General features: G+C 44.3%; 1 protein-coding gene across 3 annotated transcripts in view; it reads right to left on the reverse strand.

The window, feature by feature from the left end:
• The window catches only part of LOC125467433 (uncharacterized), a 52,315-nt gene extending 35,599 nt beyond the window's left edge, over positions 1-16,716 (reverse strand). For 2 of the 3 annotated variants that reach the window (XR_009443003.1, XM_048563249.2), the window contains exons 1-4: positions 16,475-16,716; positions 7,452-7,649; positions 4,689-4,820; positions 939-1,074 (exon numbers count right to left, since the gene is read on the reverse strand). Coding sequence is in view for 2 of the 3 variants with exons in the window: in XM_048563249.2 (XP_048419206.1) it covers positions 939-1,074; positions 4,689-4,820; positions 7,452-7,649; positions 16,475-16,597 (589 nt within the window). In the remaining variant the exon portion in view is untranslated. Of the gene's footprint in view, positions 1-938; positions 1,075-4,688; positions 4,821-7,451; positions 7,650-9,540; positions 9,857-16,474 lie in introns of those variants that run through there. The other variant, XM_048563251.2, reaches the window with a different exon arrangement.
• Positions 16,717-18,092: the final 1,376 nt, after the last annotated feature.

Genomic DNA, 18,092 nt, shown 5'->3' on the forward strand with positions numbered 1-18,092 from the left:
TGATGGCCGCTGTGTTCACGATATATATCATCTCCAAGGTTAATTAGTCCTCTAACTACCTGCAAATTGAGCACTTACATTTATAGAGACTTTCTTATCACAAGCATGGGTACTTGGCATAGTGTGGAGATGAGTATTACACAGCAAATGGGGATACATGGAAACCCAACACATACTAGGAGATAACACAGTGTGAAGCTGGATGAACACGGCCGGCCAGGCAGCATCAGAGGAGCAGGAAAGCTGACATTTTGGGACTGGACCCTACGAGGAAAAATGGATTTTACACTTAGGGATAGACAGCCAGATGGATTGGTGATACAGTTAAAGAGGGGCAATTCTGGCTGGTGATTGTAGTATTAAATGATTAGTTTGTAATCATGAAGCACATGGGACAAGAAGCAGAGATGTACAGAAAGTAAACATGCTCTTTTTCTCCTCAGCAACTGAATCTATCCCCTCAGCACTTCTACAGACTTCTTCATCCTTAACATGACTTACCAGTTTTAAGAGAATATTTTATGTTCAAATTAGATCCAAGGGCAGTTTGTGCTGTGTGGATTCAGGGTCTCTTATTTTTCTTTACTAATAGTCCGCACAAGAAATTAAAAATTGTCAAAATTGTCAAATCAAAAAACTGGTGTGCACCGCAGTCTCATTTAAGCTGAAGGAGCTTGCAGTGTTTCCTATTTCCAGTAGTCTGATTGGTTAAAAGTGTCAAAATGGCCATTTTGGTTGTCGCTTTCAAGCCATTATATTAGATGCAGGCTACTGGAACAAATTACCTTGTAATTCATTGGCAGGATCTCAGTCTCCGCTGAGGCAAAATGGCCTAATTGAGTGAGCAGACCGGGAGTGTTATCACTTTTTATTTCCTTCCTCTATAACTACAGACATTTAGAATGTTACCTCAGTGACACTGAAGAAGTCCCACTCACCGTGTGCCATCACATCACAGAAATCGCGATAACGCACTTTGCCATCTCCTGTGCCAAAGCACTTGAGAAGTGTTTGGATGTCTTGCTCTGTTAAGATGCCTTCCTTTCCACAAGTCAGATATAAACCTCGCCTAAACTGTGGAAAATGGTGAATAATAAAGCAGTTATTACCCTAAGGTTGAAGTAACACTCTCTGTTCCATCTATCAACAATTATCTCTATGCTTGGAGTAGTTACTGTCACAAGCATAGTCATTCAATGTATCCATCAGGCTCTTCTTTTTTTTTACAAAAGAGTATTTATGTCATGATAATAAATCACAGCCCCAAATTACTTAGTTAATGAATGATTAAATAAGACAAGTTCTTTCATTTTATCAGAAAAATGACAGACAAGCTGAAGATAACTAAGAATGTAATTTGGTGGCTGTCTGGAAAACTGTGTGGATTGCATGCAGCCTTGTGAGAGCACGTGGAATGTTACACCCAGAAGAGTATCAAGGAATTTCAAAAAACACACTGTCAGGGAGAGCATAAGGGTGGAACGGTGGCTCAGTGGTTAGCACTGCTGCCTCACAGCACCAGGGACTCATAGAACATTTCAGCACAGTACAGGCCCTTCAGCCCTTGATGTTGCACCAACCTGTGAAATAAATCTAAAGCCCATCTAACCTACATTATTCCATTATCATCCATATGTTTATCCAATGACCATTTAAATGCCCTTAAAGTTGGTGAGTCTACTCCTGTTGCAGACAGGTCATTCCATGCCCTTACTACTCTGAGTAAAGAACCTATCTCTGACATCTGTCCTATATCAATCACCTCTCAATTTAAAGCTACGACCCCTCGTACTAGCCATCACCATCTGAGGAGAAAGGCTCTTACTGTCCACCCTATCTAATCCTCTGATCATCTTGTATGTCTCTATTAAGTCACCTCTTAACCTTCTTCTCTGTAACAAAAATGTTCAATTCTAGCGTTGGGCAACTGACGGTGTGGAGTTTGCATATTCTCCCTGTATCTGCATGGGTTTCCTTTGGGTGCTCCAGTGTCTTCCCACAGTCCAAAGATGTGCAGGTTAGGTGGACTGGCTATGTTAAGTTACCCATAGTGTTTAGGGTGGGAAATGCATGGATAGGGTAGGCGGTGGGTCCGGGTGGGATGCTGTTCGGAGGGGCAGTGTAGACTCGATGGGCTGAATGGCCTGTTTCTGCACTGTAAGGGTTCTATGATCCACAATGTGAAGGACCAGAAAAAAATCTGGGCAAAACACATGCTTATATTCCCCCAAAAATTGCCAAAAATTCCCCCAAAATTGCCAAAGAGCGGGAGAAGGGATTAAATGCCACTTCAGTAAGTGCTTGTCTGATGTTCTCGTGTGCTAGTATGTACTGTGAAGGTTACAGCTAATGAATATTTAGTAGATACTCCTGGGAGACACCCCACAGGCAATGGAAAATCTTTCTGTATTTTTCTGTGATTGAAGAAAGCAAGTCACCAGTCAAAAGCTACAATTGAACAGGAATATGAACAATTTCTTTTGACTAATCTGCAGAACACAGAATCTCCAAACCAACTGCTCAACAGCCAGCATCATCAATACCACCAGAATCACCCAACATAGTGGCTGCGATGTTTCACCGTCTACGTGGAAAAGCCAAATCCCGATTTGTAAATCTTTTTAATGTCACTTTTTAAAATTCTCATTTCTAATACGTATGGATGTGTATTGCATTTTAATTTTCCTTACTTGGAGTTACAAGGTTATCGGGGGTAGATGGGAATGTGCATTTAATGTTACAATCATATTGGTCATGATCTTATCAAATGATGAAGAAGGCTTGCAGGGCTGAATGGCCTGCTTCTGCTCCTGATTTGTACATTCATATGTTATTGAACCATAGAGTCAAACAGCTCTTTGACTGCATTCAGTTCACTCCATGTGATATCACAAATGGCCGAAAATGCTGGACGATGCAAAGACTATGGACCCTGGTAACATTCCAATAATAGTAATGATGACTTGTGTTCTAGCATGAAGCACACCCATAATGAGACTGTTCCAGTACAGTTATAACGCTAGCATCTACCTGGCAATGTAGAACATTGTCCTGTGTAAAAAAGAGCAGGATAAATCCAATCTGGCCAATTACTTCCACATCAGTAAAGTGATGGAAGGAACATTGCTTTTAAGCTGAACTTGCAAAGGAATAAGCTGCTCACTGACTCACTGTTTGGGTTCCACCAGCATCTCTCAGCTCCTGATATCATTATAGCCATGGTTCAAATGTAGAAAAGAGTTGACTGCAGAGGTGTGAGGGGAATGGCTGTTCCTTACATCAGGACAGTCAACCAAATACAGCATCAAGGAGCCCAAGCAAAACTGGAGTCAGTGGGAATCGGTGAAAAAACTTAAGTTGGCTGGAGCCAAAGATGCATCAAAATCCCAAAGTTTTGAACATTGAAAGTGACTGGCTGTTAACAGCAACAAAAGTGAGCTGTCTGAAATTCTGGGTACAAGAGAATTCTGGTTGGTAGAATGCAAGAAACACAAAGCTTACATGTTTATCAGCTATAGAGCATTTTAAGTTGTCCAATGATTATGAAAAGTGTTATTTGCAAGTCTTGCTTTTCTTAAGTCAAGTTTACATTAGGACATTCTCCCAGGTGGTGCCATATGTGGTGACATTGTTCACGTTTCACTGTACTCCTTTACTTCTGTGCTTGAGTCAACATGACAACCAAACTTAAATCAGATGCTGCCCGGAGTTAAATTTTGCAACATTCAATTGCCCTTCAAAGATATTCAAATTGGCTCTGTAAAAATTGCAGTTCAATGCGCGTTTTTTTTTTCTGAATGGTGCAACTCAGGTGCTAATGGATACAGTCACTGTAATTGCTATTGCTGGAGAGAGACAGTTTAAAAAACAAAATGTGAGATATGAATGGGGCAGACAGAATTACAGAGATATTGCAACACTTAATAGGAAGGAACAGGTGGAGAGGAAACAGGTTGAGGGTGACCTATCACAACCTCTGTGGAGGTCAATTGGGAACGAATATACTACTGATGGAGGAGGGATGAGCAGACTGACTGGGAAATAAAAGTGAGCATACAAGACTGAAACAAGTTGTTCTGAGGTGAAGAATTTAGGATAGCGAGAAGGAGGGTTAGTTAATGGAGTGCGGGTTGATAAGGAAGAGGATGATGAATGGCAGAGGGGTAAGATGCACAATGGGGATATGGTTGTGGGCTGCGCTCTATGTATTAGGGAGAGAGATGGAAAGCCCATATTTTCTATCCAGACATTCTTCATGAACCACTGACCCTTCATTACTCCATCACAACCCATCACCTTACACCTGACTGGGGAGGAAAGAGAGTGAGAGCTAGAACACAAGAGGGAGAACAAAAAAAAAAGGATATCAAAGACAAGTGAGAAGGTATAAAAGATAGAGTGCACTTCTCCAACTGATGGTGGTCAGTGCCACTCAGACTTGTTCATGTGCATTGACTATAATGGGAATATCAATGTTACTGTAGCTGTCTGCATGGGGAACAACCAGACCGTGCAGAATTGCTTATGGACAGTTTCAGTTTTCAATATGGATTATGAAGGGATGTGGAACTAAGATGATCTGAAGAACTGGTGGAACACACTTGAGGGGACAAATTACCTCCTATTGCTTTTATTTTGTTCATGTGTTTGTAATCAACTTACTTGGTTGCACAGTACTCTTTGCTCACCTGACTTTCTGTGATAAGCCCACTGCGCAGTTTGTCATAATCCTTGAAGAACTCTGAAGTTCGGATCCCCCTCAGGAATACAATTCTTCGGAGTTTGTCAAATACCTCAAGAATCTCAGGCGACTTGGGTATCTGTAAATATGTTCCAAATCTAATCAGTTTCTGTTTTCAGTCACTGCTGTGATTAACATATCTTTGTTTTTACTGTGATGAATGAAGATCGTACAAATGAGGAATGTTTCCAGTGTAAAGTTTTTTTAGTTTTGAGTAATCGCAGCTATTCCTATCCACAGGAACCTAAGGTGTAGGAGATAGTTTTCTTTATATTTGTCTATATACTTATTAATATAAATATCCTCAAGAGTCCACAGATTAGAATAACTAGCATGACCAAATATTGACCTGTGACACCCTTACGGTTCATTAAAACACCACAATCCAAGCAGCTGAACCCCCCAAAAAAATGAGAACACAATCATTAAAAAAATGAACCACCAAAATCCAAAGGTCACCATCATAATCAGCTATCTCTTGATTTGAGGATGGTGTCTGGTTTCTGCTAAGTGCCTTCAGATGTCTCCCCACTCCATCCACACATTGTGGGGGGTGGTGCCTGGTGGCAGAGCTAATGCAGTGGGGACAATGTACAGATACCAGTCAGGGGTCTGGACACTTCTTGCCAGGGACTGTCCGGTGAGATCGATCAAGGGGATGGTCCACAGTCAGCCCGTTGGGCCTATCCACAGATATGAAGGGGAAAGTGGAAGGGAACAAGGTGAGGTGGAATGGGTGTGTGGAAGGAGACTCTGGAAGTTATTTTATTTTCCAGGATTGGAGACCACTGTCTGAAGAGAAAGTGACATGGGTGAGTGATAATTGGAAAGGAGGGGCAGGCAGAGGCTGGAAGCCACTGACAAAATACCACTCACTGTCACCTTCTTTGGTTATGGAAATCAAATGTGACCAATGGGGAATAAATGGCCGTGGCCGCACTCGGGTAGGGTAAGTCCCTCAATCTGTGAGGAGGGCTATTACAGGGAAACAATATTACATGCAGCCCCATGAGGACACAAACTGGCCCGATCCCTAATCCCGAGCCATTGTAAAGCATTGGCTCCCTCTATTGTGCACAGTTCCCTGCTCCAGACATCAATGATCACCTCATTCACACCAGCACCTTTGGACACAGACGCTGGGGAAAGAATAGTGATGTTGTAAAAGGAAGGGCAATTGTGCCATTGGGACTCATTCTCCTGTGTACACCTTGTTCATCTTGCTTCCAGATGCTGCAGGGAGCTTTCAACATAGACATTGATCCATGGTGCAGTGTGCATGTGTGAATGGAGTTACATCTCATGCCAGAACTTCTCCGCTATACAGAGAGTTACACAGAGAGAGACAAACAACAAGAAGTAAGGTCAAAGCAGTGCCATTAAGAAAAATGACAATTTATTGTCCATGCCTTCAAAGTGATTTCCATAAGTTATCTTCTCCCTTTCCCTCTCATTGTGCCTGATTCTTCAATCAGTACAGAGGGAGCCTGCTCAACTGTGGAGCCCATTGGTCCATGGGGATACTGGCATCTGGATAGCCACAGATGCACCTGAGGGCCTTCTTGCTAGAGGCAAATAAACCCTCCATAGTGCAACTTCCAAGGGATGAAGTGGGGGTGGAGGCACAGACAAGGGTGAAGGCGGAGGCCCAGCCACCGCTAGGGTGGCCTGAAAGAAGACTTCTGAGTACCTGTGTGTGGTTTCTCCTTTGATGGGGTGCCCCCAGCATTACCCTATCTCCTTGTGAGGAAGTGGCACCTGGAGATCTCACCAGTTCCTGACAAACGCATGTTGCTGTGCCTTTGGTCCTGAGTCCAGTGGCTGTGGTGATGAAGAGTGTAGGTGTGTGTGAGCCTGTCCAGCAGACCCTGAGGAAGCTGGACCTAGCTCTCCAGGGCAGCCACCAATCCGGTCTTGGAGACAGCCAGCCAGTCACATGATTCACTGCGTTGGTGTAGCTTCTGGGCAATGAGGGCTATTGCATTCCACATTCCTGTATCTCCTGCGCTGCTCCCATTCCACCCTGAACATGTGGACCAAATCCCTGAGTGCTGACACCACTGAAGGTCATTGACTTTCTTGTAACACTGCTGGCCATTCCCACAAACAGAGCAGATGGCACTGACCAGGGTGGCAACCTCGGACCAGGATGCCAAAGTATGGGGGCACGGCCTCCTCTGCCAGAACTCCTTTGCTCCACCCCATCTACTCAGAGCTCCAGGATCCTGCCAGAGAGAGAAAGCACCATTTTCTCCTTCTCCTCGCTACAAATGTCCTTCGACAGAATCCCAGAGCTTATCTGGGTGCACAGAAAGATGGCGGTGTGCAAGGGATGCTGGTCTTTTCATCAAATATTTGCTGAGGGGAATGTTTTCCAGATGGTAAGACGAGGCTGGAATCATATGTTTGTGATGCCACGCAGTAGAGTCGGTAAATGAGGTGCATTGGGTAAGATGCTGCAACACATCCCATTGGGCCTCATGCGAGAATCCCTCAAAGATCAAGGCACGGCTCACACTTAGCCAAACAAAATGTAAGATGCAGCCCATAGTGATTCAAAATGTGGGGCAGCTGGATGGACAAGCTGCTGCCATTTTCAACAAGCTCTTACCAATTGATAATGTCAGTGCTGCTCCTTAGAGAGAGTTACAGAGTGTCAAACACCAAAAAAAAACAAACTTAAATCTTGATGCGGCATCGTATCACATACCTCAGGGGGCCAGTAGCCATAGGGAATGGGCAGTCTGCCAGTGTGATCAGTCTCCATGGTCTTAATCCTGGTATGAATGTCATTGTAAAAGTTAAGGTAGTTGAAGAAGCCAGGTTTGTCTGGGACTGCGTAGTGAGAGCCAATTATTGACACCATCTCATCTGTCAGACCAGTAGGACGCATCAAAGCACGCTGGAACTGAGCGAGAAATGGAAGAGAAAGTTTAGGTTAATCATAAATGGCCACATTATGTTAGGATATATTAACTTACTCAGTAAGCCAGTAGGCAGTCACGTATTATTTTGGATTTCTTCACATAATAGTGACTGAGTTTCAAAAGTAATTTTGTGGTCTGAGCAAATGACAATCAAATAGTATTCGTAATACACAAGTGCTAGGCAATGACCTACCTCAACACAATCTAAACACCTCCCTTTGATGTTGCATAGCATTATCATCAAAGCATTAACTCGAGACAGGATTAGGCCATTCGACCCCTCAAGCCTGCTCCATCATTCATAACCATCATGGTTAATTTAATCCTAACCTCAACTCCATTTTCCTACCTGCTCTCCGTAATCCTTCAACCCATTACTAATTAAAAATCTGTCTATCTCCTCTTTACATTTATTCAATGGCCCAGCACCCATTGCAGTCTGTTGAATTCCACCAATTCACAATTGACATCTTGAGGCTTGCCACTGAACCATACGATAGGGACAAGTCAGAAATATGGTGGAAAAATTTGCCCAAGTGAGTGAAGCTCCCATAAAACACAAGAAGTTGAACACCATCCAGGATTGGTTGACCAACACTTCATCCACCACCTTAAACATTCACTCCCCCCACCAACAACAGTGTAGCAGCAGTGTGTACCATCTACCAGATGCACTCAGCAGTTCATCAACGTTCCTTTAGCACCTTATAAACTCATGACCTCTACCATCCAGAAGGACAACGGCAACAGATACATGGGAATACCACCCGCTGTAAGTTCTCCTCCAAGACAGTCAGCATCCTGCCTTGGAAATATATCATCGTTCCTTTACTGTCGCTATTTCAAATTTCTGGGACACCTTTCCTAGCCAAACTATGGATGTCCCTCCATCGTGGACTGCAGTAGTTCAAAGCAGTGGGAAACAAGAGACGGACAACAAATGCTGCCCTTACCAATGATACTCAGTAAAATGGAGTAGAGATTGCAGCATCTTTTCACCATAGATTAAAGAGAAAGGAAAAACGTTTGACAGGAATGGCAAATGGATTGGTCAAACGTAATGTGGGAAATGCACACCCACACAGAGACTGTTCAGCTGAAGCAGTTGTGTTGTTTCCAAGTAATTCTGTTAATGCAAAATCTATTTAGTTCTCAGTGTTGTAAAGTTACACCCTCGCATGGATGCTCCCATATGTGAAGCGAAACAGACCACTGCCTTGCCAATTAAAAATCACAAGAACTAGGAACAGGAGTAGGCAATTCAGCCCCTTAATCCTGTTTCACCGTTTGATACAATTATTGTTGCTCTCATCTCAGTCTCAAATCCATTTTCCCACTCACTTTCCATAAACCTTCAACTCTACTAGTTCAAAATCTGTCTATCTGCTCCTTAAATGTACTGAGTGTCCTGGCAACCACTGTACTCTGTGGTAGTGAGTTCCAGAGACTCATGACCCTTTGACAGAAGCAATTGCTCCTCTTCTCTGCTTTAAATCTGCTACCCTTATCCTAAAACTATGACCTTACATTCTAGTTGGTCCCAGAGGGGAAACATCTACATCTATTTTGTCAACCCCTTCAGCATCTTATACACCTCAATTAGATCTCCTCTCATTCTTATAAACTCTAGTTAGAATAGGTCTAACTACTCCCTCTCTCCACGTAAAACAAGACTTTCGTCTTTGGAATTAACATAGAATTACCTCTCTAAACATCGTTACACCTCTGCTTCAATGGATATTGAGCAAACTAGATGTAAATACAAATAATACTCATGCTTGCAATGTTAACAACTAAGCAGCCACTTCATGCTCTGTGTAAAATAATGTGCAACAGAGCTGGACAAAATGTGAAACACATGAAATTACTCACCTACAAATGCACAGTCAGTGCACAAAGTAAAATAACTTGCATCAAGCAGTCGCAAAATAATGGAACCAACGCTCTAAAATAAAATCAGGCCTAGGCCGAAGAAACAAATTCATTTTCTCTCTATTTTCCTCCTTCACCCCTGTCCTTTTGTAACCGATTTATAGCATTAAATTTGGGCAGATGCCACTCTGTTTCCAATGCATGTGGACTCTAGAACTCAGATTAGTTTCCCAACTTGAGAGAACTTAACGATGAAAATCCATGAGCAGAAAGACATTAAACTGAAAGCCGAAACTCTGTAATAATGTGAGAGTGTATCAGGAAACCACGCAATATTCTAACGATAGGCAGTGAATCACTGTGCATTTTATAGGTTGGCATGGCACCCAAGTTTCACAGAATTGTTATGTATAATTACCTGATTGAATAACTATACATTCTCACCATAGGATTAATTGTAAATATATCGTTGAGCATGATAAGGAATTTCGCAATCTTGGACCACAGACATAATAAAAACAAATAACTCTTGAGTATTCACTTTAAAACAAGCATAACGTTTTGCTGGCGTATATGTTATCACTGAAGCCATATCCTGTTATGTGAGAGAAACCAATTTTACAGCCTTCATCTTCACAAACAGCCAGAAGCCCCAAGTCTTTTACAAAGCAAGTCATCTCTACTAGTTAATAAAATGTGAGGCTGGATGAACACAGCAGGCCAAGCAGCATCTCAGGAGCACAAAAGCTGACGTTTCGGGCCTCCTGAGATTGTTTGTGCTCCTGAGATGCTGCTTGGCCTGCTGTGTTCATCCAGCCTCACATTTTATTATCTTGGAATCTCCAGCATCTGCAGTTCCCATTATCTCATCTCTACTAGTGGCTGCTTTTCTTCTGGGGAATTCACAAAGAACATTAGAAACGATCAAGCACAGAAGGGGGCCATTTGGCCCATCTTGTCCATGCCAATCCAAAGATACCCAAACTGCCTTTCTAATCACAAATTCGTGTACACAGACCATAGCCCTGCACTTTACAGCACTTAAGGTGCATGTTCAGGCATTTTTAAAAACAGTTTAGCGTCTCTGCCTCCACCACAGTGGAGTGGCAGTGCAAAAACATAGATAATGAAATGTGAGGCTGGATGAACACAGCAGGCCCAGCAGCATCTCAGGAGCACAAAAGCTGACGTTTCGGGCCTAGACCCTTCATCAGAGAGGGGGATGGGGTGAGGGTTCTGGAATAAATAGGGAGAGAGGGGGAGGCAGTCCGAAGATGACATATCCCGCTCTGTCCACTGCCACACCAACGTCGCTCCACCCACCGCCTCCACAGCCAGCAGCTCCAGAGGAGACAATAGCACCCAGCCCTGCCGAGTCTTCACCATCATCCCCCAGACCTCCCCCTTACTGAGGACAAATGATCGGTCCTCAGTAAAGGGCTCACCTTTGTCCCCCTCCACCCCACACATCAATGAATACCACTCACACTTGGATGTTGAACAGTTTTTCTGCCACCTCTGCCTCCGCGCTTACTTCTCTAACCGTGAGCCTAATCCTCCCTCTACTGACCCCTTCTCCCACCTCCAACACACCCCATCCTCCTGGACACCACCCCAAGGCCTCCTCCCCTCCCTCGACCTCTTCATCTCCAAATGCTGTCGAGACATCAATCGCCCCAACCTCTCCACCCACCTCTCACCCACTCCAACTTCTCCCCCACAGAACATGCAGCTCTCCGCTCCCTCCGCTCCAACCCCAACCCCAACCACACCATAAAACCTGCAGATCAGGGGAGGCGCAGTGTTGGTATGGCGCACTGACCTCTACATCACCGAGGCCAGGCGCCAACTCTCCGACGCCCCCCCTTATGCTCCCTTGATCATGACTCCACTCCCACATGACCACAAAATCATCATCTCCCAAACCATCCACAACCTCACCACTTCAGGTGACCTCCCATTCACAGACTCTAACCTCATTGTTCCCCAACCCTGCATCACCCACTTCTATCTCCTTCCCAAAATCCACAAACCCGCCTGCCCTCACCTGCTCCTGCCCCACTAAACTTATCTCCACCTATCTGGATTCCATTTTCTCTCTCTTGGTCCAGGAACTCCCCACCTACATCATTGACACACGCCCTCCATCTCCTCCAGAATGTCCAATTCCCTGGACCCCAACACCTCATATTCACCATGGATGTCCAATCCCTATACACCTGTATTCCTCATGCTGATGGCCTAAAGGCTCTCCGCTTCTTCCTGTCCCGCAGGCCCGACCAGTCCCCCTCCACCGACACACCCATCCACTTAGCCAAACTTGTCCTCACCCTCAGCAACTTTTCTTTCAATTCTTCCTACTTCCTACAGACAAACGGGGTGGCCATGGTAAACCCGCATGGGCCCAAGCTATTCCTGCCTCTTCGTAGGTTACATGGAACAATTCCTTTTCCGTACCTACACTGGCCCTATCCCCCACCTCTTCCTCCATTACATTGATGATTGTATCAGCGCCGCCTCATGCTCCCACTTCCTTAAGTTCACCTGGACCATCTCTGATACCCCACCAACCTCCGGATCCAACACATCATCCCCCGACAATTCCGCCATCTGCAATCCGACCCCACGATTTAAGACATTTTTCCGTCCACTCCCCACTGTGTCTGCTTTCTGGAGGGACCACTCTCTCCGTGACTCCCTTGTCCACTCCACACTCCCCTCCAGCCCTACCTCACCTGGCACTTTTCAGTGCAACCGCAGGAAGTGCTACACCTGTCCCCACACCTCCTCCCTCCCCATCCCAGGCCCCAGGAAGACTTTCCATATCAAGCAGATGTTCACCTGCACATCTGCCAAAATGGTATACTGTATCCGCTGTTTCCGTTGTGGCCTCCTCTACATCAGGGAAACCAAGCGGATGCATGGGACCACTTTATGGAACGTCTACGCTCAGTTCGCAATAAACAACTGCACCTCCCAGTTGCAAACCATTTCAACTCCCCCTCCCATTCCTCAGATGACATGTCCATCCTGGGCCTCCTGCAGTGCCACAATGATGCCACCCGAAGGTTGCAGGAACAGCAACTCATATTCCGCTTGGGAACCCTGCAGCCCAATGTTATCAATGTGGATTTCACAAGCTCCAAGATCTCCCCTCCCCCAACCACATCCCGAAGCCAGCCCAGCTTGTCCCCACCTCCCTAACCTATGCTTCCTCCCACCTATCCCCTCCTCCCACCTCAAGCCCCACCCCCATCTCCTACTTGCTAGCCTCATCCCACACCCTTGGCCCGTCTGTCCTCCCTGGGCTGGCCTATCCCCTCCCTAACTCCCCACCTACACTCACCTTTACTGGCTCCATCCCTGCCTCTTTGACCTGTCTGTCTCCTGTCCACCTATTTTCTCCTCTATCCATCTTCTATCCACCTCCTCCTCTCTCCCTATTTGTTTCAGCACCCCCTTCCCTTCCCTCATTTCTGAAGCAGGGTCTAGGCCCGAAACGTCAGCTTTCCTGCTCCTCTGATGCTGCTTGGCCTGCTGTATTCATCCAGCTCTACACGGTGTTATCTCACTGTCAGCAGCAAAATGTTTTTCCTCATGTCTCTCTAATCCATCTGGCACTTGGCTTGAATATATGAACCCTTTATTTCTATACATTGGGTGTATTTGCAGTAGCATTCTTATCTGTGGAGCAACAGGTCCACTTTGTGCTCCAAGGATCTCACTTTTGAGTGCCTTCCTCTCAATCATAGAATCTCTACATTGTGGAAGCAAGCCATTCAGCCCATTGAGTCCACACTGACTCTTCAAAGAGCATCCCACCCTCCTACCCTATCCCTACATTTCCCATGGTTAATCCACCTAGCCTAGGCACCCCTAGACACTACGGGCAATTTAGCATGGCCAATCCACCTAACCAGCATATCTTTGGATTGTGGGAAGAATCTGGAGCACCCGTAGGAAACCCACACAGACACAGGGGGAACAAGCAAACTCACATACACAGTCGATCAAGGGCAGAATTGAACCCAGATCCCTGGCACTGTGAGGCAGCAGTGCTAACCACTGAGCCACCGTGCCACTGATAGAGAGAAGACAGGAGGCCTCAATGTGTGGTAGTTGTAGTAACAGTCTGACAGAGCAGGTGTCATACCAGGTAGGAATAATCATCAGTAAAGCTCCTAAACGAGGGAATGGATGGGTAAGTGAGCGCATGTGAGTGAGTGGGTAAATGTGTGAGTGAATGCATAGTTGAATGGGTAGGTGTGGGTGAATGAGTGGGCACGTGAGTCAGATGGAATTGGACATATATCCATTCTTCGCCTCCTCCTGGCTCCAAAGAGCAGGCTGGGAGAAGAGGAAACCCAGGTTGAAAGACAACCTATATTTGTTGAAGTTGCACTGAGCTGAGAGTGTGCCCCAGCCTCAGAAGGAAACCAAAGTTTTAGTTTCATTTAGTTAAATTCAATTCCTTAGTTCAGTCCCAGGCCCCACCCTATTCCCTTTTGATCTGATGTTTCGACCTCTCTTGTTTATAGCCTCGTCTTTAGCTCCATTTCTTAATTGAAAAGGCAGAGAAAGGTGAGATAACTACACAGAGGACGGTATCCTGTCATCTAGTCACCCTTTATTTACATATGCTCTATATATGGGCTGTGACCAGCCATCTTAGAGTCAATCCCTAGACTGACTGGACCTTCTGAATCTCCTAGTTATATTTATCAGCCTGGGCTCCCTGATTGGCTCAGGTTAAAATCCCTAATCAGGGAATTCATAGTCAAATGAAATTATCTGGCTATGGTACTAATCACTACAAAATATTTAATTAGTTAGCTCTGCCGCTTGGGACTTTTACCAATTATTAATTTTTATTAGTTGTTGGGAGAAGGCACTGGTGATAACACTGGACAAATAACCCAGACTAATGTTCTGGAGACAGAGATTGGGATCCCCACCATGAGAGATGGTGAAATTTGAATTTAATAGAAACCTAGCCTAATGGGGACTGCTGTATTAAAAACCCAACTTGTTCACTAAGTCCTTTTGGGAAGGAAATCTACCATCTAAAGAAAAACAAAATGTGTGAACACAGAAAAATAATAATTCTAGTTTTTCTTTCAGTGTTTAATTATGAAATTTGTTTAGAATTTCCATGATAGATGTTTCATAAAAAACATCATTAAAAGTAGATATTGTCAGCTGACTATTGGTATGAACCTTCTGCCTGAAAGAATGAATTATTATTCGGAGCAAAATGTATTTTTTTCACTTTGTTTTATTCTTTATGTCAGCCTACATATGACTCTAGACCCACATCATATAGTTGGCTTTTAATTGCCCTCTGGGTAATTAGAGAAGGGCTATAAATCCTGACTTCCGCAGCAATGCCCACATTCATGAACAAATTTTAAATTAATAATTTATTGCTTTGGGATTTTTTTTACTGAAATTCATGTTTACTATTGTAGCAAGCTTTTTCTTTCTGAAATAATAAGAGCTGCAGATGGTGGAGTCAGAGATAACACAGAGCAGAACTGGAGGAACACAGCAGGCCAGGCAGCATCCGAGGAGCAGGAAAGCTGACATTTCAGGTCAGGACCCTTCTTCAGAAATGGGGAGGGGGAAGGGAGCTCATAAATAAATAGAGAGGAGGGGTGGGGCTGTGGAAGGTAGGTGGGATGGTGACAGGTGAGTGCAGGTGGTGAGGATTAGTCAGTGAGGTGGGAGAGAAGATGGACAGGTTGTGTCAGGTCAATGAGGCAGAGATGAGAGGGAGGGTTGGTCATGGGATGAGGCCAGGGGTGGGGAGATGTTAAAACTGGTAAAATCCACATTGAGACCACTGGGTTGTAGGCTCCCAAGGTGGAATATGAAGTGGTTCTTCCTCCAGTTTCCAGACGGCATAATTGTGACACTGGAGGCGGCCCAGGATGGACATCATACATGGAATGGGAGGGGGTGTTGAAATGGTTTGCAACCAGAAGGTGTGTCGTTTGTCGTGAGCAGAGCGGAGGTGCTGTACAAAGCACTCTCTGAGTCTCCGTTTGGTCTCACCGATGTAGAGGAGGCCACAGCGGGAGCAGCAGATGCAATAGACAATATTGACAGATGTACAGGTGAACCTCTGTCTCATGTGAAAGGTTTGTTTGGTGCCGTGAATGGAGGTGAGGGGGAGGTGTAGGGGCAGGTGTAGCACTTCCTGCTGTTGCAGGGAAAGGTGGTGGGGGTGGTGGGGCTAATGGGGAGTGTGGAGCAGATGAGGGAGTCAGAGAGAGAGAGCGGTCCCTATGAAAGGCACGTAGGGGTGGGGAGGGAAATATACCTTTGGTTGTGGGACTGGATAGTAGGTGGCGGAATTGGCGGAGAATGATATGTTGAATCTGGAAATTATTGGGACGCTACATGAGGACAAGGGGTTCCTGTCTTTATTTTTGTTGGGGGAAGGGGGTGTGAGGGCAAAGGTATGGTAAACACAAGAGATGCAGTTGAGGACATTTTAGACTACCGAAGGGGAGAAGTTGCAGAATTTGAAATAGGAGGACATCTGGGAGGACATCTTATCTTTCTGAAATTTGCTCACTGGCTCCCCCACATGAGAGAAAAATTGAAATATAGTTCCTCCCACGTAAAAATATTGCTCAACCTACCTCTCAAGAGTGAGACCCCACCTTCATCAGTACCCCAGTCATGGTAGAAATATGTAGATAACACCAGGCTCCTTCAGAGTAGAGGGCATTAAGTCTTTGTCGACAAATAAAGATGAATTGCAGGAGATAATTGGACTCACTGTCTTATCTCAGGGTATTGATACTGCTTGTTGACTTGCCCACAACATTTCACTTCTTTTTCACTCTTGTCACCAGTATCTCTTAATTTTTTAACAACTTCAGATAAACGTCAGACTTATGAGCCATATTCCTTCCTTGTGCCTTACCTGATTGTCTGTCACTATCCCAGTGTTTAGCTTGTCTAAGTCACGAAATGGAGGCAATATGTCAATCCCATGGTATTTATAATAGATGGCCAGTTGCTTCATGAGGGTCTCTATGCACTTCATGACGTCTGTGTCAAACTCAGGCTTGATATCTCCAAGGCTGTGAAGACATAACCCAGTTACGCAGTCATCTCCAAAAAATATGTTTTAACATGAATGTTTTGGTCTCAACAAGTTTCACTGCTTCCACCGTTAAAAGAAACAGGTTAATTATTGTTTTTCACCCATGATCAATGTTGAACTCTGAGTTGTGAGATTAGCAAATGCTAAGGTCCTTTCATTTGGCCGAAGATTTTGTCCTATTTATTTTGACAGAAAACAACAGGATGATGTTTCAAATGAATACAATGTTTGACTTCAACTGGGTCTAGGACTAGCATTTGATCCATTTAGAGATTGCATATCATCAACAGCACAGAGTAATTGCTGTAATAACAACTGATTCTACTCACTATGCTGGAGCTTCCACTACCTGTCGACTTAGGTCTTTCTGCATGTCATTGGGGTTGAAGCCTATTGATAAAATAGATATAGAATTAATGCAGAATCAAACTCATTTATCTCATACTCCTTAATTTAACTCTTAAATGCAGGGCTTTATCTGATCATGATTAACTGGGCCAATATATTCAACTGCAATGTAGTTAAAAACTTTATTTCCATAAGCTTTCTGTCAACATTTCCCTTTATAAACTCTCATGTCCACATTTAAGGTGGAAACTTGCCACACTGCAGTTACACTCTTCTGCAGATGGGGGCACTGTCAGGTTCCTATTTTGTTTTGGCGCTGTAATTAAATCTATTTCCCTGCTTCCTACATTTTATATAGAACATAGAACACTACAGCACATGAACGGGTCCTTTGAGCCACCATGTCTGTGCTGACTGCGATGCTATTCTAAGCTAATTACATTTGCCTATACATGGTCCATATCCCTATATTCTCTGCCTGTTCATGTATCTGTCTAAATGTCTCTAAACCACAGCCATTGTATCTGCTTCTTCTATCTCCCCTGGCAGCATGTTCCAGGCATCTACCACCCTCCACGTAAAAAAAATTTCCTTAACTGTAAATAGAATTAAATTGAGGTTGTAATCAAATGTTAAATTGAGGAGTTATGTATATAGTCTCTGCTCAAATCATTCCTCTTCCATCCAACTTACCTCCACCTGAAGATTGTGTTTGCTCTTGACATTGTCCATATACAACACAGAATTGCATAGCTTGGAATTGAGAGTTATGCATACAATTCTCTGTGATTTTCTTTACCTATTCTGTCCTCTCTTTAAGGCACTGTGCTGTTGTGATTGACATTCACATTTCTCATTATGATCAGAGTAAACACAAAAGTCCAGACTCTAAGTAATGGTAAGAATTGACCATAGTTATGGCAATCATCACAGCCAAACCTTTCTAAAGGGTCATCTGGATAGTATTTATGAAAAGCACATTATTTTCCCACTCTCATGACTTTCAAACCACTGCCCTAGATGCTTCTCCTTAGCTCAGCTAAGGAATCATAAGACATAGGGTATGAGGAGACCATTCAGCCCATTA

This window comes from Stegostoma tigrinum, chromosome 37 (genome assembly GCF_030684315.1).
Source record: "Stegostoma tigrinum isolate sSteTig4 chromosome 37, sSteTig4.hap1, whole genome shotgun sequence".
Classification (NCBI taxonomy): Eukaryota; Metazoa; Chordata; class Chondrichthyes; order Orectolobiformes; family Stegostomatidae; genus Stegostoma; species Stegostoma tigrinum.